Source organism: Opisthorchis viverrini (assembly GCF_000715545.1).
Source record: "Opisthorchis viverrini unplaced genomic scaffold opera_v5_16, whole genome shotgun sequence".
Lineage (NCBI taxonomy): Eukaryota > Metazoa > Platyhelminthes > Trematoda > Opisthorchiida > Opisthorchiidae > Opisthorchis > Opisthorchis viverrini.
Window position 1 is genome coordinate 1,099,056 of NW_008751672.1, and position 25,626 is coordinate 1,124,681.

Sequence of the window (25,626 nt, forward strand, 5' to 3'; positions counted from 1 at the left end):
CTGTTACTTTTATATAAGATCAGACAGAAACCACCTCTCCGTGCGCATTGTCGATAGTTCAGTAATTGTGCCATGCGGATGGCTGTTAAGCATTGTCCCCCAGACGCAACCCACTATTCATAAGGTTGCTGAAGACCCTTCGACAGTCCACGACCACCTTCTTGGGACTAATCAGGAAAGCGCAGTCATAATGTTCCTACCAATCATGAAAAAAGAGATTTAGCGGTTTTCAGTTGATTCTCCTGTCAAACCCGAGTTCGTGCGTGAATGGGGGTGTTTGTCGAAATTTTAAGCGCTTTTGTTCGTTAGCTACAACCCAAATGACTCCAAAGTCTCTAAAGGGGCGTTGAATTCTCTAGAAATCTGACTACTGGTTAATAATTATTCTTAGTATCGAAAACCCATACATTTAGGATATTGGAGTTCAACGAGAGTTTTTCACCAAGTGGTTAGAAACCAGTCAGACTTCAGACGAACTCGATTCACTGGTTAAGCCAATAAGAGACGATCATGTGGTATACATCATGTGGCTTGAAGGCCGAGTGTGAATTTTAAACCTAAGTAGCGGGTAACCACGATTCCCTAGATCCATCTAGAGAGTTACAGACAAGGCGGGTCCACTTTCCCGCTTGGAAACTATCTGTAAGCTAAGTTCGAGATGGAAGAATGTCTCGCGAACCAACAAGTTACCTACCTGTCAGACATAAAGTAAAAGGGGACAGTCAAAGCGGGAAAATGTATTCTTGTATATATATACGATACACGGAAACCTCTTTAGGTGCATAATACGGAGCTAGGCTTGAAAAAAAATCTGGCAGCATGATCAACCCCATTTGTATAGAAGAAAGGTTCGGTTGTCCAGTGTAAAGTGAAGGAGTCCGCGTTCACCGTGGGTGATGGAGCTGGAAGAGAGTCGAGAGAAGTTTTGTAAGTCACAACGGGGATTTGACTGAGAGCTAAAAACTAGTGCCTAATGTACTCATGGGTTTACCACTCCTAAAACTCACCTTCCGAAGTTATTCCCAATAATACAGTGCCAAGTTCGTTCGTATTTTTTATCAAAATACTTTTTCAAGTGATCCGCAACATCTTTGGAATCCTGATATTTGTCCAGAGCGTAAGCGGCCTCGTGAATCGCCTCATCGGCTACACGTTCATCCAACTCACAAACTTTAATGACGGCTTTGCGTTCATCCATCTGTCGACTGGTCAGGCTAACTGTGCATCAACCCGGAGTCCTGAAGATGCATATCAACGAGTATTTAGGCAACGCGATTGGTGTATCGATCAGTGCGGGCTCAAGCTCACTTTGATTGGTGTGAAAAACCATGGCTACATTGAGGGTTTGTCTCCGTGCGCTGGCACACTGAGCTGGCATTCAGAATATCCGACCACATATGGGTAGACGTACACACCTATGCTAGCGCCACATTATGCGTAAAGGTTCGTGAATCTATTCGGTCTACACTCGCTAACCTAATCGTATCAGTCAGCCTATCACGATGAATTCAGTTGTGTAGATGAATTCGAAACTGGATACTCAGCATAGCAATAGTTGGAACAAGAGTCCGACACTTCTGTGCCAAGTGATCGATAAAAAACTCACTTGTTAACAGACCTTTCTATAAGTTTTTTGTGTTGAATCACACAATTTTCTGTCCCAGTAATTAGCTTGAAACGTCAATTCATTGATCCGAAAACGGATCAATGAATTCGAGAAAACTAATGGTTTATTGAGCTATTGTTACCTGTATTTGAGTATGAATAAGCTCCACGCTGAGTTGCATCTAATCCGCACTAGGCGACAGCTGATACCGCCACAGAGATCATTTCTGCTGAAAACATTTTCATGACCGCACCACCGAAATGATAAAATGACATCTGATGCGGCATAATAAACCAGAGTTCTTGTAAAGGAAACTACTCACAAGGTTGCTGAAAACTCTTCGACCTTGTGAGTGGTTTCCTTTATGAAAACATACTGCAATAACTCGAATATCGTGCCAACTGAAACATGAGGTGGCATGTGTGCAGCACATTCAGCTGGAGGACATCATAAACGAGAGATTCGATTGAGTCTCCCGTGAAAACCAAATTGATTTGCAAATGAGTGTATTTCTCGAAACCAAAGTTTTCCTTCCATATTTCTTCTGAGCATGGTGATCCATGCAGGAACGCAATTTATGTGGACGCATTCCAGATTTGACAAAAAGGGCTCTGCATTCTCTGAAAACAGGATATAATTGATAAAACTTCCAAAAGATCGATGTTAATCTGAAACAAAACTCGTTTTGACACTAGATTCGTTCTAACCCAACCCAATTCGACTTTACACTGTGCGGTCCCCAAAATAGTCTGTCTATATTCCAGGACGAAAACTGACCACAATAATACAGTTAATACAGGTTACTTAGTTCCTTGTTGCATCCAACAACTGTTGTTGGCATATCATCGCACTGACGGGATCTTGGTAGCGCGAGTTGACTCATTTCTAGATCTTTAACCATATGAAAAATAAGGTGAAGCAATCCTGCACGTGAGATTCATTAGTACCGAAGAACCGAGCAAAAACGTGTTGTACCTTCAGCTTGGTACCATCCAAATAAGCAACAATTCTGTTTACCCTTGTCCTCATTTCACTCAGTCAGTGAATAAGAAATGCAGTAATCGATGTAATTATTTGACTAACTAGTTACCGACTTATCCTGACAATCACCTGTCGGCTGATTATCTCCGTGAACTGACTCTTACAAGGGAACCAATAAATATCACGGCATAGATTTTGAGTTTCTTGGATGTTTACGGTAAGGATGTGTTTCACTCCTGGAAAGCTCACCAACATAATGCCTTTCCTCTATCAAGAGTTTAATAAAGACACATCAGGCTTGCAGACTGGTTGACTGGTGATGTGGTTCACAGCTTAAGGTGAGTATCCAAAACGGCATGTATACGCTACCGGTAAACCAAGCTGAGATGTCCTAACTGGGACGAAAGTTATGTGTTGCTGAGGTTTCAGGACCCAACTGTAGCTCGGCCATGAACTCTGCCGAGCTGCACTTATGGAAGACAAGCCAAAACATATTCAGTTATCGGATTACGCTCAAACGTGCAGCTAATCTTAATCACTTCCACACCGTACCCTCGAAGCAGCACGTTTTACCGCGTGCGTTCAAAGTGGAAACGTCGGGAGCAATCAAGGAAGTCGGAGAACAATCCGTGCAGTATGCTGACAAAATAAAAGCACGTGATGTGTCAAGCAAAAACGGCTCATGTGTCTATCATCAATGGTTTGCCATATGCTAGATGAGTACCAAAGCACTTGGAAGCTTTCCAAGTTAAGGGCGCAAAAGTGAAACAAGTTCTGAATTGATTTTTGTATTGAATCAGCTCTAGTTGGATATAGTTCAAGACTCGCGGTAAATTGTGTATGCACAGAACGACACTTACGCAAGTGTCAGGTGTTCATTATTAACGAAAGCGCAAATAAATCGATCTTTGCACCACCGTGTTTACCTGCCCTCAACTAAATTTGTGACCTACTGTTGACTGAGTGAGAAACTTTTTAAGCACTGTTCTGGTTTGACATTGCCTTGATTTGAAAGTTTCAAAAATCCCTTGTGCGAAATAATATACAGATTTCCTATTTCGAGTCACTTTTCTTATCAAGATGAGATGCTTCATCCGAAATTCGGTGCAATGTGGTTTTTAGTAGTGAAACGCTCACAAACAGCTAACTTTCAGTAATTCATTTGAAAAATACCACTGATCTAAGATTCCCCTCTGATAAAAAAACGATTGTATCTGAAAGAAATTATTTTTATGTGTCCGAAAGGTGCCTGCATTTAGGAGAATATGATACAGTGCACTTGGTAACTACACATCTTTTTGTCACTGTTGAACAGATGTGTTCCAGTTGTGCGATAATCGAGTCCCTGTTCGCAAGTGTACATGCCAAATGCATAGCATTTATGAAACCGTGACAGAGTTCTTAGTAGTTGGCCACAAAACAGGATATTAATTACGTGACGTAATTATTCGTTTCCCTATTCCTCAGTCTAATTCATCACTCTTTCAGTGGCTGCTCAAGTTTCAAGACTGAACCGATCTATTTTATACAAAGTCGACTCTACCTCGACCATTTTTCTATAGACGATTTGTTTACATTTATTTCTGGACTTGTTGAAAATTTGTCCCACTTTGAACTGAACAACATTTTTCCCGTTTAATTTGTCCGATAGCACACTGGCCTTCGTGTGCCGTCCTGTGTTGCTAACTGCCCAAGGTTCAATCTAGCCGTAAGCCTTTCTTTAATTCTCCTCACGATTTACTTTTAATTTTCTACAGAACCACGGTCTACCTATCTATACTTTCTGCCCAAGTCCAATTCAATATATTGTTCACTGCCCAATTGCGACTACTGAACAAACGCAGGTGAAGTTCGTAGAATTCGGTTTCGCCGCAATTATTACTGAACGTCCGTTAGTGAATTAGACTACACGTTGCCTGTCAGATCGTGCGTTCAGGCTAATTAACCAATTCCTTGCTTTGAGATTACGGCCTTAGCACAGGATCTGATTTTACTGGTTACTAAAAGGTGTCAACTCTTACTTGTTTTAGCAAAGACTGGTTGCGCACTAACACATTTTTCGTATTAATATGTTAGATTCCAAACAAGAGATGCTTTATCCCACTGGTATTCAGTAGGGTGGAAAGAGCTATCTATCACCTGAGAACAATTTCTCCCAATTTCCTTGGAGGCATATAGATTGATCAGCTTGATTGGCCGGGAGAATATTCTGCGATCACTTGTGCAACGCATTATTGAAACGTCACAAGCATTGACTTTCACGACCATTTGTTTCAACTACACCCCGCATTAAGGAGGAAGGATTTCAGAAAAATACTTACTTCTTGGAAACCTGTGGCAAAACTACCATGTCTCAAAATCTGGACGCCGTTAAGGAGACTGTCGATAAGTTTTAACGGGCTGAATCTCAACTTTAGATTATTGCCTTTTGAATATTCCTACTACTGTTTCGATGGCCTCATTAGAGCTCGCTTGCAGTGTTAACCTTCGACATCTGGCACGCGAGGCAACAGTATTACGACTACCCCATCAAGGCACGCTACACGTTTACCACATCTGTGCATGCTGAAATTCTCACTAGTACACCCATGCAAGAGTTTTGGCTTCGCTCCCAGCTTTAAGTCATAGATAAACCCAAAGTGGGCAAAATAACTGTGCAATTGTTCTGGAAATATATAAGCGCTCCCGTCGGAGTCCGTTAGTGATGCACAACCTAGTCAAGAAGGTTTTTTTGTTATCCAAACTAGCTGCACTGCATCTACTTCACTGAGGAAAACTTTCACCCCCAGTTACCCCGACCAAATGTTCGCAATTCGTCAATGTGTACCTTGTATTCTAGTTTATCCCTCACCCCAGAAGAGCATGTATTTCGAAATGCTGGTATTACCGTGAAAACGAATTCCATCAATATTCAGAGACTTTCTACACCGTTTTGACTGACTCACAGGGTGTGCAAAAACGGTGCCAACGAGATGCACGGTGACCTGAGGTCTGACATATTGACTGTCTAATCTGCATGTAACCATGTTACTAGACCGCGTCATCGATTATTCTACTCTGTGTCTTGCATCCAACAGCGAGTGAGTGAAAAACGATTTTTCACAAAAATCAGATTTCATCGTATCTAAATGACCCATCCTGTTGTGTTTGTTATAATATTACCTTTTAATCTTTATTTGTTCGTTGAGTTGCATTGAGCTGTTTCAACAAAAGTGTACTCCAACCTGTCGTTCGATGGGAACCCCATTTGTCTGCTTGATTGGAGGGCGAGCTTATTCCCCCGGTTATCTGCAGCGCAGTAACGTATGCTATCAACTAATAGCAGTGAATTTCATACACTCGACCGAGAAACCCTGTCCTTAGGACAGAATCTGAACAAAGAAGCTTTAGTGCGGGTGAACCGGAGCTGTGTACGGTCAGAAATTTATATGAAATCAGACATCTGAACAGGGTTAAAAAAGCATGGTTTTTTGCCATAAGAAACTAAATCAAAGTTTCAATTAAGAATGGAGGTTATGTGTTCTGATTTATCAAGTGAAACTGACTGGAGGCTAAAATTAATCACCTTTCCACTAAGTTGAGTACAAATGACTAGTTGTCAACGATGGCGTAAACGCTGCCAGTACAGCTATGTCGGACTGAAAAATATGAAGTTTCTCTTAGTGGGAGTATTGCCGGAGCATTTAAACAGAAACCGCATCTTTTGTGGCAGGCTATATTGTTTCACAGATGAGTTGACTACAGCATCAACTGTGATAAGCTTGGCAGGTACGTGAACAGATTGGTCCAGAAGTCAGACGCTCAAATCATGACACATGGCAAATGACTGAGCTCTCTTCAATGGCTATTCCCATACAGAGTCAGGCTTCACATGGGTGACACAGACAAACTGAATGTTTCCTGATTGGTTCACATTTTTGAGAATCAAGCACGTAGTACGTGGTGGGACCAATTTAATGCCGAAAGGAAATGAGCAACTTGCACGACAAGTTTCCAAAAAGAAATCTCCCCAAAAATTTTAGCGCACAGTTTAATTATGCGTATAATCGTTTGATAGAAAGGTGAAGACACGAACTTTCTCCAAATAGAACAAACATCTCCCGGAGTCCCCCAGTTGTACAACGAATTCAGGTTGTTTCAAGTATACAAATGTGACAGAACCTCGTGTTCGTCAGCTGGCTGTAATCTGCATTGGCCAGTGTAAAACCCCTCCGCAGGGAAGTAGATCTCCTGTAGATAAATAAGTGAACTTTTCAACAGTTTTTCCTCCTCGGAAGAACCAAGTCCTCATGAAAGGTGCAAAGTTATTTTATCCGCAGCAACTCACCTTGAATATGAACTTACGTTTGAGAGCATTCCTTGTCAGTGTTGCTCATCTGTTAAGCAAATTCTACCTAGCTTAAACTGTCCAGTCAACAAAAAACTAGGTGAATATGTTGAACACTGCCCTAGGGCGAATCGGCATTACACTTCTGATGGCAACGAGATATGCTTCATCATAGACTATTGTACCTAAAGCTAAAATTGCCGTTTGCTGCATTGAAAATAACATTAAAAATCATATGAAAAGCATTGTTTCTCACCGGTTTCCAACAAGCTTTGTATTACTCCGTCTTAGGGTAGCTATAGTTGAAGTTAGGTGTACTCACATAAATTCATCTGAATTCTACTTTGTTTTCTGTTCGATATACACAGAGGAACTTTCATATGTTACACCTAATGACTGGCTGGTATTGAACAGATAGGCGGAAGTTTTCCAAGTTACTTATTCTGTGCCGTGTGATGCATTGAAAAGTAGGAAAAATCAGCGAGAACTCGTCAGATCATGACCAAAAAGGTGAGCATTTTTAAAAGTTGTTTCAACAAGCTTCGAGACCTCCAACCAAGCTAGATAAGCTCTCCTGATCAACTCGCTAGTTTGTTTTTTGATAAAACCGCATACACTTGCTCGTTTTTTTTCAATTCACAGATAGGATCAGTGGTTTTTTCGAAAAGATGCCACTGTATTGGACGGTTTTTGTTCTGCACTTCAATTGCGAATACATTGAGAATATCAGAATCCATTATTCAGAAATAGAGTTCACATGTTCCTGTAACTAGTAGACTTTGTCCTCTGCTCACCACCAGTAGATGCAGACACGAGTGAAGAAAATCGCTGAAGAAAGGTATCGTAAAATTGATGTAAATTACCTCTTCTGGTGGACGAGATCTCTCCGGTGAGACCTGGGTGGCTGCTGAACAAATCTTGGAGCACAGCTGTCTTATTATCCATTGCGGAGCTTGGCCTCAGCGGTTATATTAGGTGGTTTGTTATTAAGCCAATAGCCGTTAAATTCTCGTGCAACGAATTTCCGCTGGTGAGACATAAGAAATTATGTTGTGTCGCTCAGGTTCCGTTAACATTCCCAGCAGAGACACATAGACTGGAATGGCATCCTCGCAAAGTTTAGGATGGTATGGGCCAGCACTTCAGAGTCACTTGTCGAAGAGGTTCGTGAGGACGCATTTGTCGAATAGCACACAAGAGAAGCTTTCAAGCCAGTATAACAAATTGATTTTCTGTTATTGTTATCCACATCAAAACGGGGTTACAGGTTATTCTCCTGTCAAAACCAGATGGGTATGCAAATGGGTGTATTTTGCTAATGTCCAGTGATCTGGTTTCCAGTAGAACATAAGGCTGACGAAACTCGGGGACTGCGCCTACCTGATGGGCCCCAAGGAGGGCGAGAGAGGTCGTGGGTTGTCAGAGATTTTTAGCAACATTACGAGTAACGCATTACGTCTATAACTGTCATTTTATTCGCGGGCGTGTTCACTGTTGATGACCCCAAACAAGCAGTCCGATGGCGCGCGCCGTGGTCCCAGGCCAGGATCATTATTCAAGCAACTGCTGGTGAACAGAAAATTAAATTACTTAGGCGTGCTTACAGCTGTCATTGGTCCACTCCAAGCTAGTTTTTATCTTTGAGGCTCTTAAATGACAGAAGAATAAGAGTATACGTGAACCAACTTGAAAAATGACGTCAGCGTAAGGATCTACATTTCAGCAGCCAAGCAGCTCTTAAAAATGATGGTGAGATAACTTCGTTTGCAAATTAAGATGATATCATAGAAGATCCATGTTTTGTGATATTCTTTAACGAAGCTTGAGGTTTACTTCATGCCTCAGTTGGCAAGATTGATATGCTTGAACATATATGTTGCAATTTCTCTGAATGCTGCTTTCTATCTCCTTGTAACTATTAAATACATGAGCTTATTGGACAAGTTTACCTCACATGCACCTTTACGAGTGTGCCGCCACTTCCGATTACCTCTCCTCACCTAAGCGTCTAGTTACCATTATCTTTAAGTCGCGTCCGCCCCGCTATTCTTTGAATGCAAGAGTCGGTACAGTGAGATGTGCATTGGAGATTCAGCGAGTCCAATGCTGGCTGATATTTTCTTAAGTAAGCACAAGGCCAGCATGTTAAAGGCCCTATTAGGTCGACTTTATTATTACCACAGATACGTAAATGACATTTTCGTCGTTTTGGAGTGTAGTTCAAAACTGAACGGGAGCCGGCCAATCGCAGCACTTTTCCATTTCTAAATTTCAGCCTAGCGAAGCAAAATCGGGTATGTAAGAGCAGTTGTACTCACAAAGTCAGTCTGGTCTACATAGGACAATCGTTCCGGGTATTTTTTAACAGGAAACTATAATAAAGCTTTTTTCGTTAACTTGGAAAAGAAATATTCAACATGCACTCCAACGACATGATTGAACTAGAGCCTCGGAAAATAGCAAAGGCTTCAACATAACAGACTTTCAGAATGGTCTGTTTCAAACGCCATGTTTTAACATTTGTACTCAAAATTTTGAGGTACTAAAGCAAAACCAATACGTTGAAGCCTACCTTTTAGAGGTGCTCTCAGAATTAAAAACCTCCGACCTAAAGGAAGAAACCTTTCCAACTGTCACGGCCGACTCTATAATCACAAGCTAATGCGTAGCGCATCCCAACTCAAAGGACCAAATGTTAGAACAAGTCAAGCGAATGTTGTCAATAAATTCGTCACTGCCATGGAGCGGAATAAGTTGTACGTTGAATCAACACGGGATGATCTATTGGCCTGCTTAAACGGCCATTGTCCGTAGCATCCAGGTATGCTTGACCATCGAATAGAGAAAGCTGAAAATTCAATTCATCCAGTGTGCCAGCTCACCTTTGAAGCTTATACTAGGAGACATTCATGGTAAACCTAACAGCGTTTCTTGATGTCAAAATCGACCGCAAAAACGTTAAAATTTCAAGATCCATCTCAAAGTTCAATAGCCCCATACATATAATTATAGAACAGTTCAACAACATGAAATAGTGAGCCAGGCTTCCCTAATGGTTACCATCTCTTGTCATTTTACTACTGCAAATTGATCATATCTTGCAGCGTCCTGCTTTTTATTTCAATATTATGTTATGTATCCAACTTCCTTAGAATAAGCTGAGGATGACAAACTGATCTGCTTCCTTTTCAGTAATATCTCACCGCAATAAATTGAGATTTTTACAGGATAAGATCACTATGGATGTTCAAATACTTGTGTTTGTATGCATGATTGATTGATTTTTTCGGATTACTTAAGGGCGTCATATTCTTTCTGTTTTACTTGTTAAAGAAAAACAAACCAATCTTATGTATAGGTTCAACGTTGCGTAGCTCAATTGCAAAACATATTACGCTGCCTACCAACAGTCATGGGGAACCGTTCATCCTGAAGACAAACACATCACTCTCGGTCAAATGTCGAACAAATGCAATTTCATAAAGTTGGTACCAGGATTGGTAGCTAACGTCTTGCCAAAACAGTTTTGACTTATGAATTTTATCGGGTTATTTTCTATTGCCGGATGCGTTTTGTACTACAGTTTTTTAACCATGGAGTCCCCAAATCCATTAATATAGGTGTGGTAGCGAAGTTGACTGCCAGTGTCCATATATTTGACCAGCGATCTTTGGAAACGTTGATCCCATGTGACTGCAATTCACCATATCAGGAAGAACAAAGTTAAATAAAAATTGTCAGAATTGGTGAGGGTTGTTTGAACGGATCTGTTCAAATATGACCCAGAACTTTTCTCTCGTGAAATTCACTATAATAATTCTGATTCATTCATAGGATTTGTGCAAAGAGTCGTGTGGGTGTGTGCCAGCTCGTCAGTCGGAAGATTTATACTTTTTTCTGAATCGATCGCTCGATAACGTTTTGTGTTTTACGATGTACGTGGGGTCACAGGTACCACACGTGAAAAAAAGCCTTGTATAAACAAAATGACTGCATCACATTTTTAATCCAATACAGCTTTGGCGTGCAGCGAAGAGCTTGCTTCGTGATGCATAATGAAATGATCAGCGTTTCAGTGCGACAAGTGGTCTTATTTTTCTTCCGAGTGCACTTCATTCTGAATTCCAAAAGCATTGTTCAGTCAAGCTCAACCAATCACGGGGTTTGTAGTTTAAAAATTTGTCCTTTGGTGCGACATCTTTGGACAGTTTGCTACGTTTTCAGACTTAGCATCTGGTCAGGTTCATGAATTCCTGTTGGGTTAGCACAGTTTGGTCACATGGTGGACTTGCCTGTACCAAAGGTCATATCGAAAAATGGGAAGTGTTTTTCCTGTTACTGTGTAGTTTTTGTTTAGATGAGTCGATATGTCAAAGTAATATTGGCAGAAAAGAAACCAGCAGAACGGACCCCTCTCCGAGAAGAAATCAGCTGAAAAATCACTCGATTTTGACGCGTAAGAATCAAACTTAATCTATATAGTTACTGACATCATATTCTCTATTAAACAAAGTGAGGTTCAGCCGTTTGTAAGTGAGTAAATCCATAGTTTATCCGACCAGACCTCTTAGGTCATGGACAGTTCATTGGCTACCCCAAATACAGAAAAAAAACATCTGTCTTGGCTCAGAATTAGAAAGGGATCGGTAATCCAAGTAGTAAAGCAGCTTAACGTTGCCCCAAGACTATGCGTGTTTTGGATAATTAAGAAAGCTCAATGCTTCAGCTCTGATAGCCCATTAGAGACGGTTGATCTGGTTCGCAGCATTCGAGAATGTGAGTTTTCTTGACGGGTTGAGAGTCTTCTCAATCTCACTGCTTGTCACGTGCATATCAGTGAAGATATTTCAAGATGATATTTAATACACGCACTTGTTGCTTACCCTAGGCAGTGATTCACTTTGAATTTTGAAGTGCACCGCGGGGCGTGGGACATATCATGCACACTGCGTATGGCCAAACTGTCATTCATTTATACCACTGAAATTCCATCTTGGGACCAGTGGTCTACCGATCCAACCTGATCTACTGTGATTTGAAGAAATTTTAAAATTCTGTGATAGATCCAAGTTGAAATTTTGCAAAAAGTGAAGGAGTTTTTGTATCCTCCAATAATTTCGGTCAGTGTGCCGGCCAAATTGAGCAGCTTTTTTATGATAGACCGGCTCGGTGAATTCGAATGTCCCGTGATCAGTAACATTTGCTGACAGAACCTTTGAGCTCATATAAATCCATTCATACCTTTAGGCATTCACCGAGGATTTTTAGAAAAATGCGAGGCAGTTATGGAAGACCTGAACGCTTTGAAAAATAGCCAGGGCGAAAAATCAATACACTCATCGATTTGGGGGTTACCAAAGAGAAAGCTCGGATAGTTTGGGATAAATAGAGCAGAGAAAGACGAACTGGTCATGGCAGTTCAAGTCAAATCAAAAGTTCACTCTTTTGAGGTGCAGAAGTGATAAATGCTTTTGAATTAAACGGAATCTCTCCCAATTTGTTTAGGACATCCTTGTGACCTATGACATGATTATGTTATGCTGATAATAAAATGAAAGTTCCACTAAAGCAGACTTAATGTGGTCCTATGAATAGTTTTCATCTGAGGGAGTAAAAGTGGCCGAGAAGTAGACCTATAGTTAGTGACCGGTACTGGGCGTCCTTCTTGATAATTGGTCCATCGGTAATTCATTGAATTATCATACGTACAATTTGTCTACACTGCATACATCGAGTAGTCATTCTTATGTCCTATTGGGTCTGTGCGAAAGGCGTATGTATACACAACTTTAGTCCAAAGCGGAATCGATCGAGAATGGAACGGTGTCATTGTCTACCGGGAGCATTGTTGTCCGATGTTTGTTCATCATTTCCGAAGTTGTTCTCTTAGTATGGTTCAAAAGAATGGACAACATTCACAAAACCTACAAGTGGCACAGACCATGTAAGTACCTGAGGAGACGTGAGTACGATATTTGAAAGCAAAGCCGTTTTCTCACTGCACACCAACGGAGAGTAGATGTGATTATTCACAAACTATCAGTTGGCAGACTGGACCAAGCTACATTGGGTGAGATTGGAGTCATTCTGCAAACAGACAGGAATCTGAAATTCGCAAAGCTCTTGTTCGTTACACTTAAAATTGTGTGCAACATAGCATTGCAAACTATCTGAGAGACAGGACGTTCTGCGATAATCAGAATTTAGGTGAGAAAACAACAAGCCGATTTTGCATAGGAAAAAGCTCTTCTAGTGTAAGTTTTCCTGAAAAAACGCCTGGTAAGGAGGTAAGTGACTTGAACCCAATAAAAGTACTACAATGGAAGTATCCCATGCCCCAGACTTAGGGGTACTAGCTAGCTATTGCCTGAAGAGTTCCTGCCAAAACCATTACAGATATCCTAACGTGCCACATTAGTGGTTCGTTTCCAATTGGCTGGATCGACAAACAACGGTAATTTGGTCTTACATATGCATAAAGCACTAATATTTTCAGCAGGGTAGCATCAACACAAACATAGGATCAAGCAACGTGGAACTCCTCAACACCTCAAGCACCAAATAAGCAACACATGGTTACACAAGCAAGTGTCTCCGCTACACTTTGTCGTGTTTACCGTTTTCATTTAAGTTTAACTAGATGAAAGCCACTTGCACCCAAACACATGGTTGGTGGTTTGGCGAAAGAAAGTAAAAATGCATATGATGCGAAATGCAAATGAGCCGGTTCTCAGTGGTCACCCTTCTACGAGGAAACAATACAATGTCTCCGGAGCATTCGCTTCGGTCGTGGAAATTTTTATAAAAGCAAACATTAATGCTCGTCAAATGTGTTGGGCTTTCCTCAGATTATCGTGACTACTCTGTGAATCAAACTCATGGAGCTCGTGAATCGGCCGCAACGTTGTTAACAGGAAATTTCTGGTCCACGTAAAATGAACGGTTAGAAAGAAAATTAAAAAAATCCGATGAATAGGATCATGCAGGAATGAGGAAGATGAACTCGCATGCGCAGAGTGTCCCATCAATCCCATTCACAGTCAAATGAGTAGAAGGTGAACGAAACAGATCCACTTTGGTCGTTGAATTGTTCGCTGGGCTGCGCAATTTGATTGCAAACGTTTCATCATCAATCGAGGTGACATCATCAGTGCGTTATTGGGGAGCGTAGCCGTGCTTACCACTAACATTGACCCACCGCTACGCACCGCCATGCCCCCAAATAACGCACTGATGATGGCACCTCGATTAGTCATGAAAAGTTTCCAATCAAAATGCCCGGCTCAGCGAACAAGCCAACGACCACCATCTATGCTACCTGAACTACCGAAACTTTCCTCCATAGATCCACTTTGCAAATGCACTACTGATGAGCACTAATAAAGGTGAAACTCGAGTCCAGTGCTTCCCTTTGGTGCGGACTCACCAGAATATTTAGGTCAGGACAGAAAAATGACCGTTCCAACGAGAGTGGTTTGAATATAAACTATATACTTATCCCACAAACCCCACAACTGAGATCCACTTGTTGTTTTCCAGGTTTTCTTCCTGACTAGAGACAAGTCTTATTCACAATTATTCGAACCAACACCCACATACAACGTGCTGTTAAGGTGATCTTATTCATATTTTGCAGAATTATGGTATTTGAAATGCCCTGTTATCTTGCGCTGTGCAAGTTGCACAGTGATGAGTGACCATTCTGTGTTCGTTTGCAGGACTCATATGTACGTGTGCTCAAGTAATGCTAGTGACAACAGGAGTTCAAGGATCGCCATTTGAAGCAACAGAACCGTCCCGAAATTCTACAATTCATAGACAAGCTGTTCAAAGTAGCGAAACAGCAGTTGTCGATGGTTGCTTGACTAACGCAGTTGCTCAAGATTGTGGACTCTCAAAGTGGGTGATGAAAACAAATTAAATTAAATTCAATGAAATTGATGAGATTTTCGAAGGACTTAAAGTAATTAGGTGAAAGGTACTCAATAATCGACCTAGACACTGATAGGCTGCAACTCGTGTTGTCTATGACTTAATACTTTTCCTCTACTAGCGGTTAGTGAAATAACCTTTGTGATATTCTGTGCAATGACAAGCCACTCTTTTGTTGAACGTTTTTCAAATCCAAAGAATTGCATAACCGGCTACTCTGAAACACTACATATTGCCCTGGTAAATTCATATATTTTTTGTCAGCAAAAGACGAAGTAACCACTCGAAGACATCGTTTACACCACAAGCGATCACATAGGAAAAGAGTGTTTTTTTTATCCAAACTGTAAATAGCGAAGACTAATCACTACAACTTAGTCTGATAATGCTTGCTGGAATTTTCGAAGCATGTATTTAGACCGAATATGAATGGGTGGCTTAATTATTGGCAGGCATTCAAGAAAGTACCACCATTAATCTCAGAGGGTTTCCACTGAGGCTCGTGATGGTGTATGCGCTTGATAATCCAAGGCCCACCTAAATTCGCTCTTCTATGAGGACATTCCCATTGGAATGTACTGTTTCACATTCTCCTTTTGTCTAGGAATCTTCCTACACGCGCACTCGGTGACCATGAAACAATGAAGCATCCAGAAAAATTCCTCGTCAGCTACTTTGCCTCGAGTACATGCAGCATCACTCTAGACCAACGTTTAGCGAACATGGGCACTATGCAGCCAGAGAACCTGCACTAACTCCTCGTGCACAACCGCCTTTGTGCCTTCAGTCATCTTCCAGTCTATCAACAATCCACCTGATCTTCATGAATTAGTCATGGCTTTGATGCCTTTCTCGCTGATGTAATCTTTTTACCGTTGGTGTAAATGAGCTTGAAAAGTCCTGCGGAGAATTACAGACATTGGAATCGATGAGTTCCAAGTGTTCCAAGTGGTCTTTCAAACACATATCGTGATTATGGAGTTAGAGTGAATATTTGCCCGGTGCCAGGACAGTTTTATTAGCTGTAAAACACACTCTTATCGTTCACCCAATTGCACTAAGTTCACTGGTACGAGGCTTCATGAGTCTTGTTTGTTTGTGGACAGGCAATGACTTTCGGCACTTTATTGTTTTCTCTTCTCGATGCCAGAATAAGACGCTAAACGGTTAAACTATCTTTGTCCTCAATCTGTTCTTTGGTGGTTCGGCGTCCTAAAGCACATACTGTTGCAAGCCAACTGTAACTAATGATTGCTCGAATAGTTGCCGATTTTGTACCCTAATTGATTTGTTTATGTGTGATATCTGCATACAGGCAATCATACACAAACGCATACCAGGCCTCATTGACTAGCTGTAACAGTTTACTGAGGGCATTTGGCTAAAGCCTTATCACATACGTCTCAAAAAGCTGCACTCCATTCGAGTTCGGTCGATCGTCTCAGCTAACGCATGCTGACGAAGAAAGCCAAACTGAATATAAAGGACCAATGTATTCGTCCCGCCCACCCTAGCGCTTACACACAACATGGGTGATAGAAAGGCTGTTATCAAGAATGCTGACATGACTGCCGAAATGCAAGATATTGCTGTGAACACAGCCGCCTATGGGCTTGACAATTTCAATGTGGAAAAGGATGTCGCCGCCCATTTGAAGAAGGAGTTCGATAGAAGATTCGGTCCGACGTGGCACTGCATCGTGGGGAAGAATTTTGGCAGGTATGGGAAACCGATTAGTATTGCCATTTTTATTATTGGTTTATCTTGACACACTATCTGGAGAGGTCAGGCAGCTCAACTAAAGACTGATATCGCTGGACAGTGGTCCCCCGGCATTCATCAAATTTCCCTGTAATTCCACGTTTCTTCTGTTTAATTTGTCCTTAATATGATCTACTTTTCTTTGTTTTTCAGCTACGTTACACACGAAGCGCAGAATTTTATTTATTTTTATCTTCAAGATCGTGCATTTCTCTTGTTCAAGTCGGGATAGATATATCTTGTTTTTGAGGAAACTTTGTTGAAAATTACTCCGTATATACATATCAGTCGTTCAAAACCGACTTCTTGCTACTTCCCACACCATTATTTTTGCGTATTGTTCTTTTGAGCAACGATATCAACACAGCTGAGAACTTTTCCTGGTTCATACCTAACCTAATTGCGGTCGGTAAGGTAGGTGGAGGCTTACTAGGTTATTGAAACTTGTTCCTATGTTTAAACGGTTTTTATCGCATTCAAACAACGACCGAAAACAAACGCCGTTTCTGCTGTTTAAGAAGCATCGCTCAGAGATTATCACAAAGCTTTTAGAACAGATCAGCTTCAAGCTCATCACATAGTCAAAAGTTTCACTGATAATGTATAACCGCAATGATGACATCCGGTAAGCTGCTTTCGCAATGGCAAGCGTTGATCAGAAATGATGGGGCCTAGTCGTGGGTTAGAAACTCCCAGGGGTTTCGTGAGATTCTCTTGACTGATGATTCCCAATAATGTTGAAATGGCTGATTCTGGGCCTTTTGACGACGCTGTTATTACTGGACTAAATAACAGTGGGAAAATTCAAGGCCTATTCACAGATTTTCACGGATTTTCTGCAGTTTATAATTAACCGCCATAATGTGTGGCGCATGTTGCATCACTTATCTCTGTATGGTTTACTGGCCGGTACCTTCAGAGTGAGTGAAGATCGCGTCATAAACAGGGATCACTTCTGACATCATCCGTTGCATCACGGAAGGCATGCAGTTTAATACATTCCCGTGGCATTTTGCACTTTGATGTTTAGGGCCACTCGCTACGTTTATGCGGTCAATGAAAACTGATAAACTTGGCGAATGGTGCACCGCAGTTGGAGTATCTTTGATAACGTGCGCGAAGCCTAAAGTGTGTGATATATATAAATCTAATTCCATTGGCACTACTTGTGAAAGGAGGAAGACCTTCGCTGCGGAGACATTTATTTAAAAACCGCTAAGCGAACAGGTACAGACTATTGACCAGGGAAGCAAAACTCTCATATGCATCATCTTTACAGAAGCCAAATATCTATCTTCTCCTTAAACGCGTCTTCTCGAACTTTCCTGGACATTAGTTGTCTGTTGCTCAAGTGCAAGAAAATTCGACTCCACAAATTCCATAATAGATATCACTTTCCAAGAGACGCGAAACGGATTTGCGAGAAAACATACTACTCGCATGCGCCATCAGCAGTATCCACCGTTGCACTGGTATAAACAGTATATAAAGATCAGTTCCCTTGTATATGGCAGCGCTTCATTGGAGGTTAATAACACGGTTATTATCGCAGAAGGTCACAGCGAATTCCTCTTAGTACTGAGCAGATCAAGGTACTTGGTTGCCTGTCGAGGTCAATGTCCTTTAGAACAGAAGAACTGCGATAGACTTTTAATTTTTTTCCAGGAGCTCTTGGGTTCCTTAACAAGCACGCATTTTTAAGTAAGCCACTAGGAATCCTGACCTCGAAACCTCCCCGTGGCTTTCTCAAATCTGGTCAAAATAAGCCTCAAATTTTGGAGAATGCCTGTCCTACTGGAAAAAACATTATGGCTCCACACTTAGTCCTCTCACCATATAAAAAGTCTCCTCATGAGACAAACTGAAGCCAGAATGAAGCGGCACCACAAATACTCTATTTTAAAACAAACTTTACTGAGATCATAAAAGAAATCCTCCACAGGAGTTGTCAGTTTGATAAGAACATCATCCGGCTTTGAACAAGAGTATTCCGTAGCGATCAAAGTAAAAATTGATGAAGGTATTGGATTCGTAAGAAACTGCGCTAAACGGGAGGAAAAATTCAAAGTAGTTTGAGGTGAGAATATATATTTGGAATGTTTGTTTGCTGAGTGTGAGAAGATTCACCTTGATTAACTCAACTACATGCTATTTTCACGCCGGTGAAGTGATTGACATAAAATAAGATTGAAATAGTTTCGATCAGTAGGAAAGCACACAGAAAACGGGTAGATATTTCTGGTCAGTGAATACCCTCCTCTTAGATGGGGGAGTGTTTTTTTAAACTTTTTATAGTTTATAATATTCTGGAAATATTTTGAACTTTGAGGTGCTTGAAGTAGTTGAAACACATCGGAGTACGCCAGGGCGCTACTACAAAGTTTGAATGTCCACCGGCCATCTTATTGTTGACCATTCGGCTTCCTGCTCTGCGCATCAGGATCGCCTTAATTTTCGATACATGATGTATTTACTAGTTGACAAGATAACACGAGGCAAAGTTCTTCAGCTGTTTGACTGAATGACAATGTTACGCATCTCATCTACATGGGACGTTCGACTAAACTTTTATTATCCGGTTGTCAAAGAATTCGCCGTTGCTCCGATCCAGACTGCAGTAATAATGCCAAAGTTTTTTTGGGGGTAACTATCGGTAGGAAAACATGAAATTAACCTGCAGTATAAGTCGTGTTCTTTTGGTGAGCTGAGAAGAGCCTGTTGCACTCTTTTCACCTCCGATACGGAGCATATGTGTATCACGCCAAGCCATGTGGTTTTCATCTTTTTGTTACAGAAAGCTTTACTTCAAATGACTAGAATCGAAACCTGTGTTAGTTGAACTCAATGGCAATGGGAAAGTTTGAGACCATCATGAATTACTTGGTTTCCTTTCTAACTAAACTAAACTAAGTACACCTTTTTAATAAAGAATTGTAGTGTTATGTTTATTTATTTCTCGAGTTTTTTGTCCAAATAGTGTCTTATCGCCAAAGTTTTAGGCTGATACTTTCCCCAAAAATCAGTTGTGGTCTATCAGCATAACCCGTCTGACTCATAGTGTTCTTATATCCGTTTTATGGACTGAAACCGAGCTGATTGTGGATTGCTTTGTGTAATACACAGGAGACGGTGTGGAATGGTTCAGAAGATAACAGTTTAGTGCTTCAGGTTTTGTCACTCTAGTGAAGATCGACATCGCTCCATCTAACTATGTGAAATTATCGATAGACATAAGAATGTGGTTGTCTTTACGGTGGATCCTAAATTGTAGCATATGCCAGCAAAAATTTGGTTCAAAGCCCCACCATGACTGTTGTGTGTTTATCCCCTTGTCGTTTGCTGGATGCATCCCACCAACCACGAGCATCATGCTGACTCGTCACTGACTCGTCACAGTAATTTTGACGATACAACTAAGAGAAAATCAGTATATTGGCAGGTAAGCACCAATGGTCTCATGAATGGAGACATTTCCTCCACTATACAGGACAGCATTCTTAGAAGTTTGAGATACCACCAACTTTTTTGGCTTCAATGAATGTCAAACTTAGACAGAGTAGGGAACTATAGGCGTTAATAAATTCGTCGTATACCGTATTTCCAGTTCTTGTTTGGTGTATTCGGCGAAGTTTCCATAGGCGCAGAGTGCAACCCCTCTTGAGGAGGTGATGCATTTCGTCACCTGACTGACAATACACAAACCTACTACAACCAAGCCTCAATTTTTTACATTCCATTATATTCAAAGGTCATCCAAACAGACTGGTCTGTTTCGGACATACGTCAGTAGAATTTGAATGACCCACTCACTTAATCAGAGATATAATGGCCATATTGTTCTCCTGCCAGCTGACGTTGGGCTCTGTTTGGATGGCCGATCGCTAAGCATGTTACTGATATTTCTGTGATTAGGCAACACATGCTGGGCTTCCCATGGTGGTCTGACTGTAACTGCATGATTCGCAACACGACTATAACCAGCTCAACGAACCTAAAGCAATCCTTGTTCGGGAACGCTAAAGGCATTTTGATTCAATAGCACACGATAAATGTGGTCGAAAATTTAGTGATGGCATTCATCTGTGCGAAAAATTTCGGAAACTACGTCCAGGAAGCATCGACCATCAAGCATGCAAGCTGGCAGTTTCGCTGGCTCTGTTTTCTGTTTTTATAGATCTCAAATCTGTGAGTTTGATATTTGGGAAATTCATTAGTTCGAGTGTATCCAGCGGCAATGTTAAACCCAAAAATGAGCTAAATGAGGGACAGCGTTTACAATGCATTTCCAGAGGTGGGATGATGCGACTACTGATTAACGGTAAAAGTAGCGCAACTTGTCGAAATAAGCATCCCAAATTTGTTTGCGATACAGACTTGAAACTCGGGTGATGTTGAAGAAGAAGGACCGCCATTCATGGATGGGCAACCCGGCTCTCTTGCATCATGCAATTTGTACACGACTGGTTTGTTTAGTTTAGACCATACGACGATATTGAGTGGTTAGGGAGAATGAAGCTCAAATGAATTCAGTCCGAGATATCGTGGAAGATTAACTGCCAGAATGGACTCCTCTAGTCTGGTAGCTGAAGGATTGCTGCATGGGAGTTAGTCACTAATATGCCGGAAAAGTTATCAACCCTATAACGCCAAGTGCTGCTTTAGACTGAGAAAAAATGATTCAAACGCCTGCAGGCCTTCACAGTTCCAGAAATTATACGCAGTTGAAAGTAAAGGATAAAAGCCACGCGACTCCTATGGCGAATAAATTAAATCTTATAAGGATTCATTTATTGACTTAGTTACTCATTTTGACTCAGTCTGACTAATAATTACACATTCTTTTTCTTTGAAATCAAAGGTTGTAACACTTGATTCTTTCAGTGTAAGAACCCTGGTCCGGGGCCGTTAAGACGTGGCAATATGCGTGTGACATTTGCACAAAAATGTAGGCACAAGCTTCAAAAGTGGATCCTAATGAATCTCCTGATCACTAGTGAATGACTGATGATCGATGATGATTACCAAGTCGCCTAATTTGTAAGATTCCGCTTTTGCTTAAAAGCACTTCATAAAGATCAAGCAAGCCAAGGGAGTCTGAGAATATGGGAGCATAGGTGATGTGTCGATATGCGTAATGAAGCTGAAATGGGGCAGCGGACGCGAGGTTCATTTTGGTTTATCCGAAGCTATCCACGACTTTTTGATTGGCTCATCTTCTTCGGTTGTATCCCACTTAAGCCCAGGAAAGATTGTCTTGCATAAGTAACAAAGCTGCTCATAACTTTCTGCCCTGGAAGTTAGATGTATCAACTAATGACATGACTGGATTTCTCAGCGGTGAAGTACGGCTCTCTGATTGAGTGCTGTAGCAATTTAACCACGGATTGCTTCCAGTTTTAAGCAAAGTGAATGGATGGGCTTTGTAATAAGCTATGCTTGGAAATGAAGCGTTATTCGCTGCAGATAGTCCACGAATTTTAGTCAGAATTCAGTCAGCCTGATAGACCAGCAAACACTTCCACATGCTTGTCACTTCTCTCTTAGGTCAGTTGTGTAGGCTTAAGAAAAATCGCTTGTTGCACGCGGTGTGACAATAAACGCTGCACGTTGCTCCCTGTTGCTGTATTTTGGCTATTGGAGAAAGAATTCTAACCCACTCGGTACTCTGTATCTGTTTATTATTACAACACAGTTGTCGTTTTTAATTCTTATTCTGGCCCAAGCCAGACAAGATTGTTCACGAAGTTCTTATATTTGTGGTACAGTTTTTGGGTTGAGCGGCAACGTGATATGGGAGAATGTTACTTAAAGACGTTCTTGACTTGCATCGTCCCCCTTCCACCATTAGTAGCTGTGGTAACAAGAGCAGATCATTTCAAATCTACTGCAGAATATGAGTAGTTTACGGAGGAATCATGAACTAACGAACAACGTTGCAACGTAAGATGGGAGTAATGTGGGGTTCAGCTGACCGTGACGGTCTCCAAACGCATTCACAGCACAATCTTCAATTATAACGATGTATGAACTGTCGAAGTGATTCCCTTTATATGGAAGCGCTTGTCAATTAAAGTAAATACATTACATTACATAGGGGACTTAAGTGAGTCTCCCATCGGCTCCAAGTTAACTAACAAACGGTATGTAATGCCACTTACGTACAAACTGGTGTCCGGGTTTGAAACAAGGTAGACGGAAACTCGGGGATTACGCAATCAGCCCGAAAAGGGCTTAACCACTAGTGAGTTATCGAACAGATACTTGAAACCCTGTAGTTTGTGGATCACTAGCCACTCGTGGTCGAATATCATTGGGTTCACATAGTAACAGAAACAGAATTGAATTTCCCTGAAGATTTGTGAGAGGCGCAATTAATAGTGATTGGGTTGATGTTACTTGAATGATGAAATCCAAGTGAAACTTCTTCAGTGATTGTAGCATACACTTTCACATTAGTCTCGTTTGAACAGTTCCGTCTTGGTCTAATTATTTTGGTGGTTCAACACCAAAGGGGGAATTACCGGACTCAAGTTTGGCTCTTAGTGGAGCTAGTCAGCCATGCATTTCCTCGACCGTACGGGGATTTCAACACTGGACAACCTACATGTCATGCGAGCATGTTACCACCAAACCTGATCAATCACGTCTGCACAGACGAACGCTTTTGTGCCTGAGCGGTGTGACCGGATTGCCCGATAACTCTCTTGGTTATGTGTGAACCACCCATCAAAACTTCTCATTCAGATAGCGCCACGGATGCTTGAAACGTGTTTGGCAGTTTTTTTGGATTGTAGTTGTAGGATTTGCGGGATTCGCCTCGCATGCCTGATATCCGGAGTTCAAACCCCTGAACGTCGAACTATATATGCACTACTGATGGGCTACAATAAAAGCGAAACTCGAATCCAATGCTTACCCCTTTGTTGCCAGCTCATCAGACAGAAGGGGGACTATTCAAACGAGAGTGAACGTGAATTCTTTAAGTCTCAAAACCATCTACATCTGAAACACCGCTGGATGAAAAACCAAAAGTGTGCTTTAAAAATTGAGTTGTTAGTAGTTGGCTCCAGCGCCGTAAGTAAAATTTGCTAGTTAAAACGTATTTGAGCTAGAATACTGACTTTGCCCAGCTTCCATAAAACAACCCCTACGGTTGCACTGTCTTCACACGCTACCACGCTGTGCGTGACATTTGGGATGTGACGCTGGCCGGTTTCTTTCGAGCAAAATAAGGTTATTTGTATTCAACCGCTAGACAAATATTAAACTAAGTGCTTGTCTTCACTCTATCTTACAACAGAAAAAGGATTCAGTCCGGCCACCCAACTTAGACTCATCAAAATAGTTAAGTCAAGCTCACCTTCCAAACTTTTCGCCGACGATACAGTGCCATATCCCTGGATACTGCGTCCTCATTCCTTCTCTCACATAGCTGGCTATATCCTTTTCCACTCGAAATAGTCGAAATGCCTCGCCGCACAACTCCAACACGGTTCGACGCATCTGGCCATTCATGTCACTTTGAAGGTATTCTTTCTGGTTTGATTCCTGTAGCATTCTTTATCGCCTTTGTCTCTCGATCCGGCACACCAACTGTAGCTTATTTTTCTAACCGTCTACATTTTTGAAGCCTAATTTATCGTTCGTTCCGCGTTACTCCAATGTATGCACACAGCCCAAAGTGTGCTGACCTCTTAGTGTTTTACTTCTCACTGGCTAGAAGCTGAAGTAACCAGCCAATTGAATAGGCCTTGTTTTTTTCAGACCGATCGATATCCACTGATCAAGAATGCCTAACGAAATCGGACTTTAGAGTAATGTTAGATCTTTACTTATTCCCACGTCCTCGTACTTCTTCACCGGCAGATCAGGTTGCTGTACAGCATTTGTCCTGTAGACAGTGAAGTGGACGGCTTCTACTCACACCTATTGGTCATTGGATTTGTCAATAAGGAGGGAAAGAAAGTTAGCGAAGAATAACGCCAAAAATCAGCCCTCGCACTCACTACTTCCTTCTCCCATCAAGCTGCCAGTAGTTAGCGTGTAAGATGAAAATTCTCATCATTATCAAATAATAATTTCCTTCTTTCTAGTAACCTGAAATGTAATTTTCTTCCTATCAGATTGTGGTGCTTGTGAATTACACTTAAATGAACATTGTTCACTCGATTTTCTGTCCCAGAAAATCCATAAAATCTGTAAAAAGATTTGTGTAATTTGACTGCTTTTGTTAGAATGCGAATTTTGATGGTTCAAAGTCCCCCGTAGGTCTAATTTTTTCTTCACAACCTCTTGGAACGACTTATCACATGATGCCTTTCAGTCAATTCCAATGGGTTGTCACCAGTGTTGATTCCTTCCTTCTTTTTTATATTGCACAACGCTATTCCCCTCTTTTGTTATTTTGGTTTGTGCCTAAAGCACCCTTCCTATTTGTGACCCGAACATAAACCGTTCTTTGGCCTTGTCATCGGACGTGTTTTTAAGTTCACACGTGATTTCGCTAGCTTGTAAACACGTGGCTTTGAGTTGGCGTGGACCTTGAGACCCGTTAGGAATTGGCAGTTCCTAAACCGGTGTATAGAAGCCGGCATAGTCCCGCGATTTGAGGTTTGTAAAGCTTTATCATTTTACTATTGTATGTGTAGTACCGCATTTGTAGATAAACCTCCATTTGAAGGAATTGGCTTTTGGGGTTTTGCGCGTAACTCGATGTGGTTCAACAGATTGCTGGAATCAATCTATAATCATAAGGATTGACCGATGAGTGATATTCCCGATTTGTGAGTTTGGGGCTTTGGGTTTTGTGCCTATTTGGCCCAGCTCGTAGTTATCGACGGAACAAATTATTGAAGCGACCCCCATTGATTTTTCCAGGTAACATAATGTCCTAAGAGATAAAGAGCCCAAGGAATACAAGCTTTTCCTACAGCTTGGAGGTGACTGTTTTAGTTCTAGGATGACCTTGAAAAGGGGGAATCAGCTGCAACTACCTGGCCTCATTACCAGTTCACACAAT

The 25,626-nt window shown here is 41.4% G+C and overlaps 3 protein-coding genes across 3 annotated transcripts; 1 reads left to right on the forward strand and 2 right to left on the reverse strand.

Annotated features, from left to right (window-relative positions):
- Positions 1-774: 774 nt before the first annotated feature.
- T265_01477 (hypothetical protein) lies at positions 775-1,230 on the reverse strand (the record flags this gene model as incomplete). The annotated part of the gene is made up of 2 exons (XM_009165518.1): positions 775-949; positions 1,008-1,230. The coding sequence occupies 2 exons, from the start codon at positions 1,196-1,198 to the stop codon at positions 775-777; spliced, it is 366 nt and encodes a 121-aa protein (XP_009163782.1).
- Positions 1,231-16,331: 15,101 nt separating this feature from the next.
- On the forward strand, positions 16,332-16,884 carry T265_01478 (hypothetical protein; the record flags this gene model as incomplete). The annotated part of the gene is made up of 2 exons (XM_009165519.1): positions 16,332-16,565; positions 16,761-16,884. The coding sequence occupies 2 exons, from the start codon at positions 16,375-16,377 to the stop codon at positions 16,837-16,839; spliced, it is 270 nt and encodes an 89-aa protein (XP_009163783.1).
- Positions 16,885-18,572: 1,688 nt separating this feature from the next.
- On the reverse strand, positions 18,573-24,164 carry T265_01479 (hypothetical protein; the record flags this gene model as incomplete). The annotated part of the gene is made up of 2 exons (XM_009165520.1): positions 18,573-18,651; positions 23,968-24,164. The coding sequence occupies 2 exons, from the start codon at positions 24,162-24,164 to the stop codon at positions 18,573-18,575; spliced, it is 276 nt and encodes a 91-aa protein (XP_009163784.1).
- Between the last annotated feature and the right edge of the window lie 1,462 nt (positions 24,165-25,626).